Source organism: Macrotis lagotis, chromosome 4 (genome assembly GCF_037893015.1).
Source record: "Macrotis lagotis isolate mMagLag1 chromosome 4, bilby.v1.9.chrom.fasta, whole genome shotgun sequence".
Taxonomy (NCBI): domain Eukaryota; kingdom Metazoa; phylum Chordata; class Mammalia; order Peramelemorphia; family Peramelidae; genus Macrotis; species Macrotis lagotis.
This window is the reverse complement of record NC_133661.1, coordinates 94,694,905-94,708,641: the sequence shown is the minus strand read 5'-3', so window position 1 is coordinate 94,708,641 and position 13,737 is coordinate 94,694,905. Positions and strand designations below refer to the sequence as shown.

The 13,737-nt window shown below is 34.1% G+C and overlaps 1 protein-coding gene across 3 annotated transcripts in view; it reads right to left on the bottom strand.

The window, feature by feature from the left end:
* RAB11FIP2 (RAB11 family interacting protein 2) overlaps positions 1-13,737 on the bottom strand; it is an 88,716-nt gene that overhangs the window by 59,484 nt on the left and 15,495 nt on the right. For 2 of the 3 annotated variants that reach the window (XM_074233556.1, XM_074233557.1), the window contains exon 4: positions 3,166-3,492. The exons of the other annotated variant lie outside the window; for it this stretch is intronic. In XM_074233556.1, coding sequence (XP_074089657.1) covers positions 3,166-3,492 — 327 coding nt within the window. The remainder of the gene's footprint in view (positions 1-3,165; positions 3,493-13,737) is intronic. 3 annotated transcript variants of the gene reach the window in all.

Here is a 13,737-nt window from a genome sequence, read left to right as displayed (position 1 = left end):
GCTTGAAGGATTTTAAGAGGTAAAACCCTTTAGTTTTACATATAAAGAAAATAAGCCCCAAAGTGTTTTAAATGTTTCCCCCAAGGATATAGAAGGTCTAAGTAGTAAATTCAAGACTTAATTTCAGGTTCTAATTCTATTATTCTGCAATGATTATAAAGATGATATGGATGATTCATTCATTTTGTGAATTTAAACTCCCTTTAATGTTTTTTAAATTTTTGTTTCTAAATCTCTACTGCCTACCATAGTGACTGACACTAAATGTTGAATGAAGCAATGTTGAGGTGAAACATTCTATTTTGTTAGATTTCTTTAAATTACATAAAATATTTTCAAAATGCTAAATATAGAATTCATTATCAATCTCAATCTTTATCACTAAGAAATAACATACTTCTCCAAATGAGTCACAGCACCAATATAGCCCTAATCAATTAAAAGTCTTGTACCTATTTTTACACTTTCGCCAATTCAACAAATTCATTTTAAAAATTAAATTCTCTCAGAATTAAAGTGTTGACCACTGCCTATGTAGTGATCATTCAGCAATCTTTTGCTATATTACAGTCTATGTCAGTGTAATCAATAATTGACTACTTATAGGAAGGAATCATTGGAAGGAACACTGAACAGGTGAAAACAAACTGCAGCAGAAAGTATATATTAGTTCAATATTACTTTGTTTATTAAGAACTTACCTTTATCATGAAAAAAGTTATAATGACTGATGTTTCAAAAGTACAAAGAGCCATATCTTTTTCACACAAAATAATAGTTCAAATTTTAGGAACTATCTTCAAAATAAACAAGCAGTAGCACAAGAGGAAAGATACACAGGATAGCACAGTAATCTTTATTCTTGTCTATCTTTCTAAGTCAACTATTTTTGTAGAATTCGAAGACTTTAGCTGAATGTAAATTATGAAAAAAGGAACACAGATCAAAAACAAAGTTTCTTTGAAAAGTATATGAACATGACTTAAAAAAAACACATTTTTAAGACAAACTGAACTAGATTTGAATGCCAGTAAAATAGCATTCAAATGTTTGAAAAGACTTCAGAATGTTTTAAGTAGGTGGGCAGTTTTGGTGGAGAGAAGAGGAGAGGAAAGCACAAATATGCAGTTAAAATAAAATATACTTAATTAGCACATAGAGCAAATATCTCTTAGTAGCTTGAAATATCATTCCAGGATAATTATCCTTGTCAAAAATCCTAAACTATTACTAAAAAGGCAAACCTCTGAATTTAAAAAGCTAAGGAAAACAAGATCAGGCATCTTTCAGTTAAAACTAGAAAAAAATAAGGGATGGAGATAGTAGTGCTAGACAAGAGAAACTAATACCACCAGAACTAGTCTTCCACTGAACCCTGATGGAGATAACTAAAGGACTTGGGAAAAGCACTGTCCTCCAAACCACCAGACCTGCTTCTAGCCTGGCCCCTACAGCATCATCAAGGGGATAAATTTGAAAAACCTAGTATCTAATTTTCACCCAAATCATTGATAAAAAGAAAAAAATTGTACCAGAACAGGGACAAATTTTTGATTCATTCTATTATAGACCTCCTATCAAGTGACTATGGAAATATTAAAGAATTATTAATGCAAACTCTTTGGATCTAGACATCTTTTTAAAAAAAATTTTCAGTGAACAAAAATCTACTTTCTTTCTCCCACAATTTCTCCACCCCAGAGGGGAAAAAAAAGGAACAAAACTTTTGTAATAAATATGAATAGGCAAGCAAAACTAACATTCTCTCCATCTCATTCTGCATCTTGAGTCCATTACCATTCATCATCAGTCCTCCTGAATCAATGATCATATTCATAAGAATTAGTCAAAGTTAATTGTTTTCACAATGCTTTTTAGTACACAAATTATTCTCTTACTTCACTTTGCATCAGCTTACAAATCTTTTAGGTTTCCCTAAAATTAATCATTGGATTATTTCTTACAGGACATAAGTATTGTTGTATAATACATACATACATATATGTATATATATACACATATATATATATGCACATCATAATTTGTTGAGTCAATCCCCAGTTGATGAGCACCCCTTACTTTTCAAGTCTTTGCTATTAAGAAAAGAGTCTCTAAATATTTTTGTACATGAGTCATTTTCTACTTGCAATGGGGCATTAGGCCCACTGTTGGATTTAGAAACTTTTGTGCATAGTTCCAAGTTACTTTCCAGAATGGATGGACCAGTCTATTTCTTAAGCAGTATCAAGTCATTCTGGTGATTAATTATCTGCAGTATAGTTTGATAACTGTTACTGCTAAGTTCCTTTCCTTCCCATTTTTCTTGTCATTATTTCCCTTGAAATTTTTTTTTTTTTACTCCTCCAGTTAAATTTAATTATCTTTTCTTTCTCTAAACTTTGTAATATTTTTCAGTAATTTCATTAGTAAGTAAATTTATTTAGAATAGTATTTCCATTTTTATTATGCTGATTCATTCTAGCCACAAATAATTATTATTTCTCCAATTACTTAGGTCTTTATATAAAGAATATTTTAGATTTGAATTTATATAGTTCTTGTCTGTCTTGAAAGGTGAAATCCCATAAAATTTGTATGCTCTGTACTTTAAATGCATATTTTTGCATTTCACTGACTGTATCTTCCTGTTGGGTTTTGTTGGTATTATACAAAAATGCTAAGAATTCATATGCATTTCTCTTATATCTTACTAACTTTGAAGTTATTGTTCAGTTAATTTTTAGCTGCTTCTCTATATTTCTCTAGAAGTAAACCATCTTACTTCCAAAAGGGCTTACTCTTTCCTCTGTGCTTATTTTTCCCCTCAATTTTTTTTCATTGCTTTAGTTACTATTTCTAACTATTTCAATTCATAGTGGTGATGGTGGAGATCCTCACTTTACTTCTTTTGTTAAGTTTCCATTTCATATGTAATGTTGACTCTTGGTTTCAGATCTATAGTTCTTAATTATATAAAATAGAGGTCCATTCCATGTTTTTAGTAGGAATATCATAAGACTATGTGTTTGGACAAAAGCTTTCTGCATCTTATAATACAGTAATGGGATTTTGGGGGAAGCTTAGCACTTTCAATGTGGAGGCTTACTGAGCCTTTTTCAAGGTTGCTCATCCAACTTTGAGATCTACCCCTCACCCAACTCTCACCTGTGGCTCCAAGAAGCTGTAGTAGGTCCAGTGACCACACCCTGGTAAAACCTCCTTGGCAGATGGGTTAAACCAGGTTGAGGGTAACTAACAGGTTTCAAACCTGTCAGTGAGTTAGGGAGATGTCTACCCCAAGCATGAGAAGACTTCCCTCGGCCAAATGGTTGGATGAGAACAATTTGTTTCATAGGCCATAAAGGTGGTTGAAGCAGGCGTCGTGGAGCACTTCGAGTTTGGTCAGACCTCGAAGATGCCAAGGTCATCCACTGCATCCCAAGCCAGCGCCAGTCTTCTTGATGTTTGTCTTGCCACTGGACTTGGATGACTCTGGAAGAGAAAGTGAGGCTGGTGACTTTGTGCAACTGTGCCTCACTTAAATCCAATTCATGCTTGAGTCAAGACATCACCCAATGATGTCACTGGTCCTCTTCAAAACTGAAGGATGAACAATACTTTTGTCGTTTGTAATTTGTTTTACCAAGTTTACTAAGTATTGAACCAATCCTACACATTCCTAGTATATATCTAATATGCTCACAGAATATCATCTTTGTGGTATATTGCTATATTCAATTTGTTAATACTTTGTACCTCGACTCTTTTTAAAATTCTTGCTTCAAATTTCTTCTAAGAATTCTAACTGACCTTGTGACTAAGCTGTACTTTTTTCTGTGACTTTATATATTTCTGGGAGTGATTCTTCTTCCAAGTATATCTTGAATGTCTTTGTCGCCATAATAATTCTTTAGGCTTTAGGGTGGATCTTTTTATACTACTCAATCTTAATATTCTCTTCCTGAACTTGGACTTCATGTTATGGTTCAGTTCTGTATACCTCTGGAAAGAATATATAAGAATTGTTTGGTTCGGATTTGAATTTTCTGAGTTCTCATTGCTGTTTTCTTCAAGAATTCAGTGTTTTCTTCTTCAAAGTTCTCATAGGCATCTCAGGCCCATGACCTGTAGACTTAAAGTTTGCTCAAGTCAGTATCATTTTTTGACTCAAGTCTTCTTGGTTTAAGCTTTTGCAAGCTCTTTTGACCAGGGTTTGAGTCTGGGCAACACCACTGTAGGTTTGTCCCTGCCCCTTTCAGTTAGCTGCAATATTATGTAGGTTCAGAGTGATAGAATTACAGGTTCATCCTTGGTCTGAGTATTTCTCCATGTTTACTCAGCTGCAAACCTCAGCCTGGGTTGAAGGCAAAAATCCAAGATCTGGCTCAAGAGTAAGAACCATACTCATTTCTACTCCTGATCACTGAGAAAATACTCAGCCTCAAACCCAGGTCAGGTGTCCCTTCTTGCAGGGCTCTTCCTCAGACCATACTAGGTCTATGAAGAGCTGAAGAGTCAGAGCAACAATTGGTTGTTTCTCCTTGCCAAGTCAGATCTGTCCTCTTTTAGATTCATTATTGCTTCTTGCTCTAGTTCTAATACTTAGCTTCATTTGGCTTAAAGTCTGAGTCAATACCTTCTTGGCTTCAATGGCACCAGGACCCAAAGATTTATGTTGACCTAGGCTGGAAAATGACTCATTGTATTTTCTTCTTGGACTGCTCTATGACAGCCTGTTTCAGCATTCTTTTTAGATGTGAGGTTAGCATATTATAGATGGAGAACTGAGCTAAAAAAAAATTCCTGCCTTATACTCCCATACTTTCAAATCAAACCAACTACACTTTTAGCTTCTTTTTATCCATCTTGTCTGCAAGGTTAGAATGAGAGACTCAAATATTCTGCTGCAATGTAGATAAACCTCATACATGATAATTACTCTGACCAGATTAATAAATATCAGAAAAAAATTATTCTGGCACGATCTGTTTTCAAATTCAAAGTCTTTTGGTGACAGGTCCTTCATTTTCTAGAAGTTCACTACTAAATAATTTTTTTAAAGTTTTTTTTTTAATTTCAGCTAGAATTCAGGTTAAATGTACTGAATTACAGTTTGCAGGTTCTATTCTCTTCCCTATTTTGAAAACTCAAAATTTTTATCTTTCATGCATTGTAATACCTTCCCCAATCTACATGATTTTTTAAAAGATCACTGACAATAGCTCAGCATTCGGATCTTCCAGTTTTTTAAATACCTTGGCCTGAAGTGAATCAGAGTCTAGTTTCTTGAACTCAAACTCAATAGTACCAATACCTGCCCTCCCCCTTCTCTTGAATTACAACTCTCAGCCATTGTTTTTGTCCTTTTCACTACAAAAAAAAAATTCTTTTCTTTCAAGGAAAATATTACTAGAAAATAAAATGTGAGTATATATACTTTCTATTTTCTCTTACCATTCCATCTATCCTAAGCTGCTGCACCAACCCTCTTCTAACTGTTCCCTTGGAATACCAGCTCCTTCAAAAACCCTTTGTCATTGCCACTTTTGGCATTCCTTGTTATCTTCAGCTCATGCTAAGCTTTAGTGCTACTAAAATTCTTAGCATTTTCTGTCACTCTTCTATTATTACCGCCTTTGCTTATACATGTGTATGATTGACTTTCTTCCGGATTTGCACGGGTCTCTTTGAACAATTTCCTTTTCCTCCTCCTCATTATTATTTCTCTTGGAAAATTATTTCCAAATTTCATTTTTGAGTCTTTCATTCTTGGGCTAACCTACCCTGTACATTTTTAGTCAGTAGAACAATCCTATCTTTTCCCTAAGTCTTTTGAAATCTGGCCTAAGATCTAGGGTGCATTATCAGTTCAGTATATTATTTTTTTTTTATTTTCTGTTCCTTTCTGTTCAAATCCCACTCAGATATTTATTAGCTGCATGGCCAGCTTCAGTTATCTCACTTGTAAAATGGAGATAATAATCACATCTACTTCACAGATTTGTTGTTATCAAATTAAAGCACTTTGCAAACCTTAATTATTATCAACTTGTTCTCATCTCTTTCAGCGGCTTTCAGATAGAAATAATACTAAGACAAGCCCTTACCCTACCACTCTTTTATATTTAATGTCCTAAACATTCTTGTATGTGATTAAATAATGCTTTTTATACTAAAATAAAACTATTAGAATAGAGATTCACTAAGAAGCATCCTCAGTAAAACTCTAATAACTAGGTAGCAAGGATGACATATAACTCAGTTCTACATGATTTTGATTTCTGCAAGATTTTTTTTTTATTTTTAATGCTTTTGGTCCATGTAGAAGAGAGGTTATGAGTATTTAGCATAGCAACATCTTATTAAAAATTTTGTTCTTAGGAGCAGCTAGATGGCATAGTGAATAGAGCCCTAGAATCAGGAGGACCTGAGTTTAAATTTGATCTCAGACACTTAATAATTACTTAGCTGTGCAACCTTGGGTAAGTCACAACCCCACTGACTTGTAAAAAAAACAAAAACAAAAAAAATTTGTTCTTCAGTTTTTGAGGCTCTGTGTTATCATGGAAGAATTTAAGGTACAATGTAAATTGAAATAATATGTAATATATATAAACTTAGCTGAAACCAAGCATGGTCCTACAGAAGCATTGAGAAAATGCACATACTGCCTTGAATGTAGGACTGTGGCTACAGAATATCACACAAATTATTCTTATTTTTTTTCCTTTCTTTAAACTTTGTTTCATGAAATGGCTTCCTGAAAAAAAAGGAAGGACTAGGATTTCTTCAGAAATGTGATGTTAATGGAAGCCATCAATTAAAAAAATTTTTTTTTCAAATAAAGTGGTCTGAGACAGAATGGAGAGGAACTAATCCGTGCAGTGAAAGGAATGTACCATTCCTTAAAACGGTAGAATTTCAGGGAAATGATTTACCTAGAGAATTTTGCTTTGGGAACATGGCTACTATTTCTGATCTGAAGAGAGTGTATACCTGCTTAAATGTAGTTAAGTAGTTTTTATATATTTCTGAATCACAAAAACTTTACTCTCTTAGGATGATATTATTTTGTCAATACTCTTTAATATCATCACAGTAGCTGACATTCTAACATTGCGCCCAACAGGATTGGTGTTACTTGGACATATAGTTAGTTCACTTTGCAATTTACAAAGATTAATTCCAGCTTCTAATTAGCTAATGTGGGCTGATTAATAATCCTTTATTCATAGTAGTATAGAGGACAAGGAAAAAAATCATACTTGTCCCTTTAATAACTTATATTTCCATATATCAAGCTGATATTTTCTTCCTTTTTAGAGTCAAAGCAACTTGTTAGGTATTCTTTCTTAAAACTGAGGTCTAAAATATGCTTTTTGGATGGCAATATGAATTGGTAACCTAGAATGTATCCATGATTCACACATAAACAGGGTTAAGTTTCAAATATTTAAAATATTGTCATATGACTAAGAAACAGGTAAACTGTTATCATAAAGTGGTGTATCTATAACATCATGTGAAAGGTTGTTTAAATCTACTTTGTTCTAAGTTTGAAAATACATAGTTTAATTGTGAAAGCTAATAATTACCATTCTCTCACCGTCCAGTCCTAAGAATGATTTTTTTTTACTTATGAGCAGTTTCTAACACTTGTGAAAATTTGTAGCCAATGCTTTTAAAATCCATTAATGTATTAGTACCCAGGGATTTACAACATGAAGTCAATGTAAGATGAATAAGACCTTAGATATTTAGTATTAGTTCCCTTTACTGTAACAGGGAACTTTTATGCATAAACTCCCTGGACACTACTTGAAACTTTTATTCTTTATCATCCCAATACTCATTATAATAACTCTTCATTAAGTGCTATATTTCCCTGTGGTTTAATTTGCAGACGACAAGCCATTCTACCCTGCTGACTATAATACAGATTGATAATCTATATTCTTCAAAACCGAAAGGAAACAAAACAGAAACCTCTAACAAAAAAGTTAAGTTATTTTACTGAAAGAAAGAAAATGAGAAAAAAAACCCACAAAAACTGCTGTAAGTCCAATAAACTGATGTGAAAATTTCTCAATTTACAGCAGTTGACAGGTGCTAAAAGAAAAGCATCTTTAATTTCCATGTGTTGCTGGGGCCTCTTTAGAGAGGCTCCACGAGCCAGTAACAAGGTCCTCCCAGGCAGGGGACGGTAATTAACAAGACCTACGGAGACAGAGTTTGGGTAATTAAGGAGCTCTCAGGCACCGGACATGGGACAACACATTGAGATGCCCATAGCTAAAGTGAACAGGTTGCTCTGACGGGATGGAGGAATCAAGTTCTTCTCTGGTCCCTGACGAGACTTTTTTTTTTAAAAATGCTTTATACATTGATATTCCTTTAAAAGAGAATGATTCTTATAAATCAACATCTGACTTTAAAATGATTACAGTAGAGTTTAATTTTGATTTGGCTTCTAGGAATATTACATGTATAGTGTTATCATCTATTGAATATTTTTTTGAAAAAAATTCTAAATTTAATTGTTTTCAATTTGCTGTTTATAAGTGTGTTAGTGGCCATCTCTGTAGCTGACAGGGTTATATTCCTTTGGATTCTAAACAGTAGATATGTATATAACATGTAATAGTATGTGTGTATGTATATATACATATATACACATATTTATAACAGTATAAAATGTTATTTTAGATTCTGATTTTGTATAAAAAATATTATTAGAAGTTCTTGGTCCCAAATACTTTCAGATTTATGCTCTAAAGTAGAAAGATATCTGAGGCTGAAGCTGGACAAGCAGTTTTAACCCTGAATGAAATATCAGAGCAGGGTCTTTTAGTTTGGAAATCTGATCTCCTACTCAAATGCATAGGAGGCATATGCTTAGGTTTATTACAGATAAATCCAGGTTTTTTTAATTCTGTGCCCAGTCTTCTATATAGGTGGATATTCAATTCCAAAGTGACCCATTTTCTCATTGCCTTTTTTTTCCAAATTTTAAGGCAGTGGGGTTAAGTGGCTTGCCCAAGGCCACATGGCTAGGTAATTATTAAGTGTCTGAGGTCAGATCTGAACCCAGGTACTCCTGACTCCAAGGCCAGTACACTATCCACTGTTACCACCTAGCCGCCCTTCTCTTTGCTTTTTGTGGAAACAATCTGACTCAGGGCTGCTATGGATGGAACAAATCAGCACTCTGTAATTAAAGAGTGATATATATTTCATTTATGGTACTCAAGTAATTCAGGTCCTTCATTTGAGGTTTTATCCTGTGATGTTTAATTATATTCTAATTTTGCTAGTTTTATGCAAATAGAAATAACTAAAAAAATTTAAACATATGCAAATTTCATATGAGCATATGCTCATCTGAGCAGATATCACCTTATTTGGGATTATTCTCTATATTCTATTTATTTGTTTGTTTGTTTATTTATTTATTTTTAGGTTTTTGCAAGGCAAGTAGGGTTAAGTGGCTTGCCCAAGGCCATACAGCTAGGTAATTATTAAGTGTCTGAGGCCACATTTGAAACCCAGGTACTCCTGACTCCAGGGCCAGTGCTTTATCCACTACGCCACCTAGCCGCCCCTACTTTTTCTTTTAATAAATCTTTTAGGTTGTTTTTTTTTTCCATTCTCCATTTCTTCTTTCCACTGTTCTCCAACTGTTTTCCCCCTAATTTTAAAAATTTTACTTTATCAGAATTGTTTTTATATCTTCTTCTTTGCTAAATATATTCTCCCCACATTCCCTATTTAATGATCACTTGTATCAAAAACTTTAAAAACAAAGGAGAGAAAAAGATGCACAAATCATTGCTTTTCTGATAGTATATTGCAACCTATTTTATATACCCTTGATAGAAATGGGGGAGAGTTTTCTCAACATTTTTTTAGGACCAAGTCAGGTCATTAACAGCTACTCAAGGTTCAAACTTTTTTTGCTTTTTATTTAACACTGTTGTATGGCTCTCTGTATGTTCTTTTCTGGCTTCTGCTTATTTCACCCATCATACCAACTTGTATTTTCCCATGCTTCTCTGAATTCTCATTTCTTACTGTAGTTATTATTACATTATATTCACATATTGTACATTGTTTAATCATCCACCAGTTGTCTAATACTTTGTCCCAGTGTTTGTTATCATGAATAACTGCTGCTATATATGGAACCTTTCTGTTTTTAGAATATAAACTTTAGTCACTTTCTCAGAATTATATATTGCTTTACAACATGGTCAGACCAGTTCAAATGAAGAATGCTTTAGTGTGCCTGCCTTTTCATAGCTCCTCTGACACTGACTTTTTATAAACCTTTTGTCATCTATGCCAGCTTGTTGGGTGTAAGGTGAAATTTCAGTTTTGATTTGCATTTGTGCTATTATTGGTAATTTGGAGCAGTCTTTCATTAGGAACTATTCATATCTTTGATAATTTATCCATTAGTAAATGATTTTTAACCTTATATGTATCTGACAATCCTATATATTTCCTACACTCTTACTATCGGATATTTGATGAAAATATTTTTCATTCTATATTTTCCTTTATACTACATTGTTTTCATTCAAGTGAAAGTATTAAAGATTCATAAACTAGAAATTATTTTATCTTTTGTAAGCACTGCTATTTGAATGAATTAAACACTTATGATAACACAAAGCAACAAATTTAAGTACTATGGTTACAAAAAGAAAATTAAGACAATCCATGCTCTTAAGGAATTCACAGTGTAATAGTAGAGATACCATTTATGGAAGGGTTCAGCTAAGTCTCATGATCCTCATGGAGCAACCTCCATAATTTTATTGCTAAAATCATTTATCCATTTCTACTAAATAGTGCTAAGGCTTTGGTCATAAGAATTTTCTGTTCAGAAATAGTTACCAGGTTGCAGAATCTCTATGCAGAATTTCATAATTCCCAGAATGATGGCCACAGGCATGGAAACAATGCTCTTCCCAAGGTTCTTGGGGTTCAATGTTCTGCGCTGTCTCCAACAAGGTATGAGTGAAAATATTGGTCAAAAAGTTGGAGGTGGTTTGATTTGTCCCCCTCATCTCTCCTTCTGAGTGCCCAGCTGCTTCAGCCAGGCTTGCTTGTCTGCCTATGTGTGACAATCAGTAACAGCTGGTGGCTCCTTCTCCGATGATATCTGTGAGGGCTAGACTAGAAGCACAACCAATTTTGAGGTTCCTATGCCTACTGGTGGCAGCTGGTCAGCAGTTGTTACTAAAAGTGATGAAGAAGGTGGTCCCTCTCTTCACAGTGATTTCCCTTGATGAGTCAATAAACACAGGCAAAAAGGAAGCAAAATTATCACTTTTTTGTAACTTCAACAGTTGTAGAATATGGAGAGGAAAAAAAGGTTCATCATACAATTGTTGGGTAGTAAGACATCCTACTATTTAAATGCATAACAAGAGCCATTTTCAACTGATAGCTGACAAAACACATGGTTTCAGAAGAAATTCAAGCTATTAATAGCCATATGAAAAAAATGTTCTAAATTACTAGTAATTAGAAGTGTAAATCAAAACTTTTACCTCAAGACTCATCAGTTTGACAAAGATAAGCAACAAAAAGGAAAGTAACAAATATTGGAGGGACCCTGAGAAAACAGGTACATTAATGTATTGTTGGTAGAGCTGTGAACTGCCCTGTCATTCTGGAAAGCAATTTGAACTATTTATGTAACTAGCAGTTAGCTATTAAATTGTGTATAACTTTTGGCTTAGCTTAATATCATTACTAGAGTTATACTCCAAAGAGATCAAAAAAGGTGGAAAAGGAACATATGTACAAAAATATTTTTGTAGTATCAAGGAAGTAAAAATTAACAGAATGTCTATAAATGAAGGACTAGCTAAACCTATCTACAAATTGCATGAAAATGGTGAAGGGGATGATTTCAGAGAAAATTGGGACTTGTACAGAATGACACAGTATGAGATGAGCAAAACCAGAAGAACTTGGAAGTTCTAATTAAACATAACATAATTAAACATAACAACCAAACAATTTCAACGACTCATGATAAAATATGCAGCCTACTTAAGGAGAGGTGATGGACTCAGAAAGCAAACTTTTTTTTTAGACATAGTTAATTAGGGAATTTATTTGCTTAATAATTAATGTTTATATGTAGGAGGGGTTTTGTTTTTCTTTTTTTCTCAATGGGCATAGAAGAGTTAAAAGGAAAAAGGTAGATCTTTAAAATAAAATTCAGTTAAAATAATAAATGGTAGATCTGGTGATATTCCTCCCCTAACAATAAACTCCAGCAGCTTTCTTTTATGTGAAGGATTAAATATAAACTTCTAGGATTCAAAGCACTTTACAACTTACCCCCTCTTATCTTCTCAGTCTCATCACATAGTATTTCTTTCCACACATACTACATTCAAATCATACTGGTCTACTTATCATGGTAGCGTCCCATGTTACATATGGAAGGCCTTGATTTCTTTTAAGACAACTCAAATGCCACCTTTCTGATCCTCCAGCTGCCAGTGCCTCCCTCAGCAATTAGCACAGTGCCTGGCACACAACAGGAGCTGAATATATGCTTACTGACTCTGATTGCCTCCTGAAAACTCCCTTGAATTCATCCCATATACAATTCTATATTGTGCTGCATACCCACATGCTGCCTCCCTCACATGTTCAATATTTTCTTGTACTCAGAAGGTACTTCATCACTGCTCACCAACTGACCAAGTTCAAGTCTAGACAATTTTGGGACAAGCAGGCGCTTCTCATTTTGAGGGCTCTTGTAGAAGCTAATGTTTCAAATGAACTTTGAAAGACATCAAAGATTCCTAAAAGGAGTAGAAGGGGATGCATTCCACATTCGGGAGCTGGACTCTGCAGAATGATCAAAGCTGTAAAGTCATGTATGGACAAAAAAAAAAGCCAGTTTGAATGGATCGTGTGATTCATGTAAAGCGGTAAAGACCATCAAACTTGAAATGGAGTTTGGACCCAGGTGATAAAGGTTTCAAGTGGCTGATCCTGAAGGTAACAGGGAGTCAGTGGAGTTTATTGGACAGGGAAATGACATGGTCGGACTGACACTCTAGGAAGAGCATTTTGGCTTCTGGTAATGGATAGATCTGGATTAGTCAGATACTAAATTATAGAATGTATTAAAGGATAAGCAGAGAAATTTAAAATCTGATATAATAGGCAAAAATATTGTAAATTTTTGAAAATGAGGAGGGGGTAGGAGGGTGGGGGGTAGAATTAATGCTTTAGAATGATTAATCCAGTTGGGAGAACCTAGGAAAATAATGGAGCAAAAAACCAAGAACTTCCCAGAACAACTCAAAGAAAGAAATAAAAATTGTGCTCGTAACCAAAAAATCAGGATTAAGAAAGAAATCAACAGCAAATTGTTAGGTTCTCCATCTCCAACTTAGCAATTTTTTCCTTAAGTATATCATACCACAGCAAAGTACTTTTCAGATTACAGTTAAGATCAAAGGAAACAATACCTGAAATAACAAAAATTAAGTCAATTAAGAGATGGGGCAGGGAGTGCATCTGTTGGCATGGGGAACTTGCCAATCAATAAATATTAGTACCACACCTACTGTGTGCTAAATGAGCTAGGGAAGCTAAAGAGGCTAAAGACAGTGCCCTGCCCTTAATGAACACAAAAAAATAATAAATAAATTAGCATCTCCTCTGCAAGTCTTAGAAAGTTGCACTGAGCATTAAGAG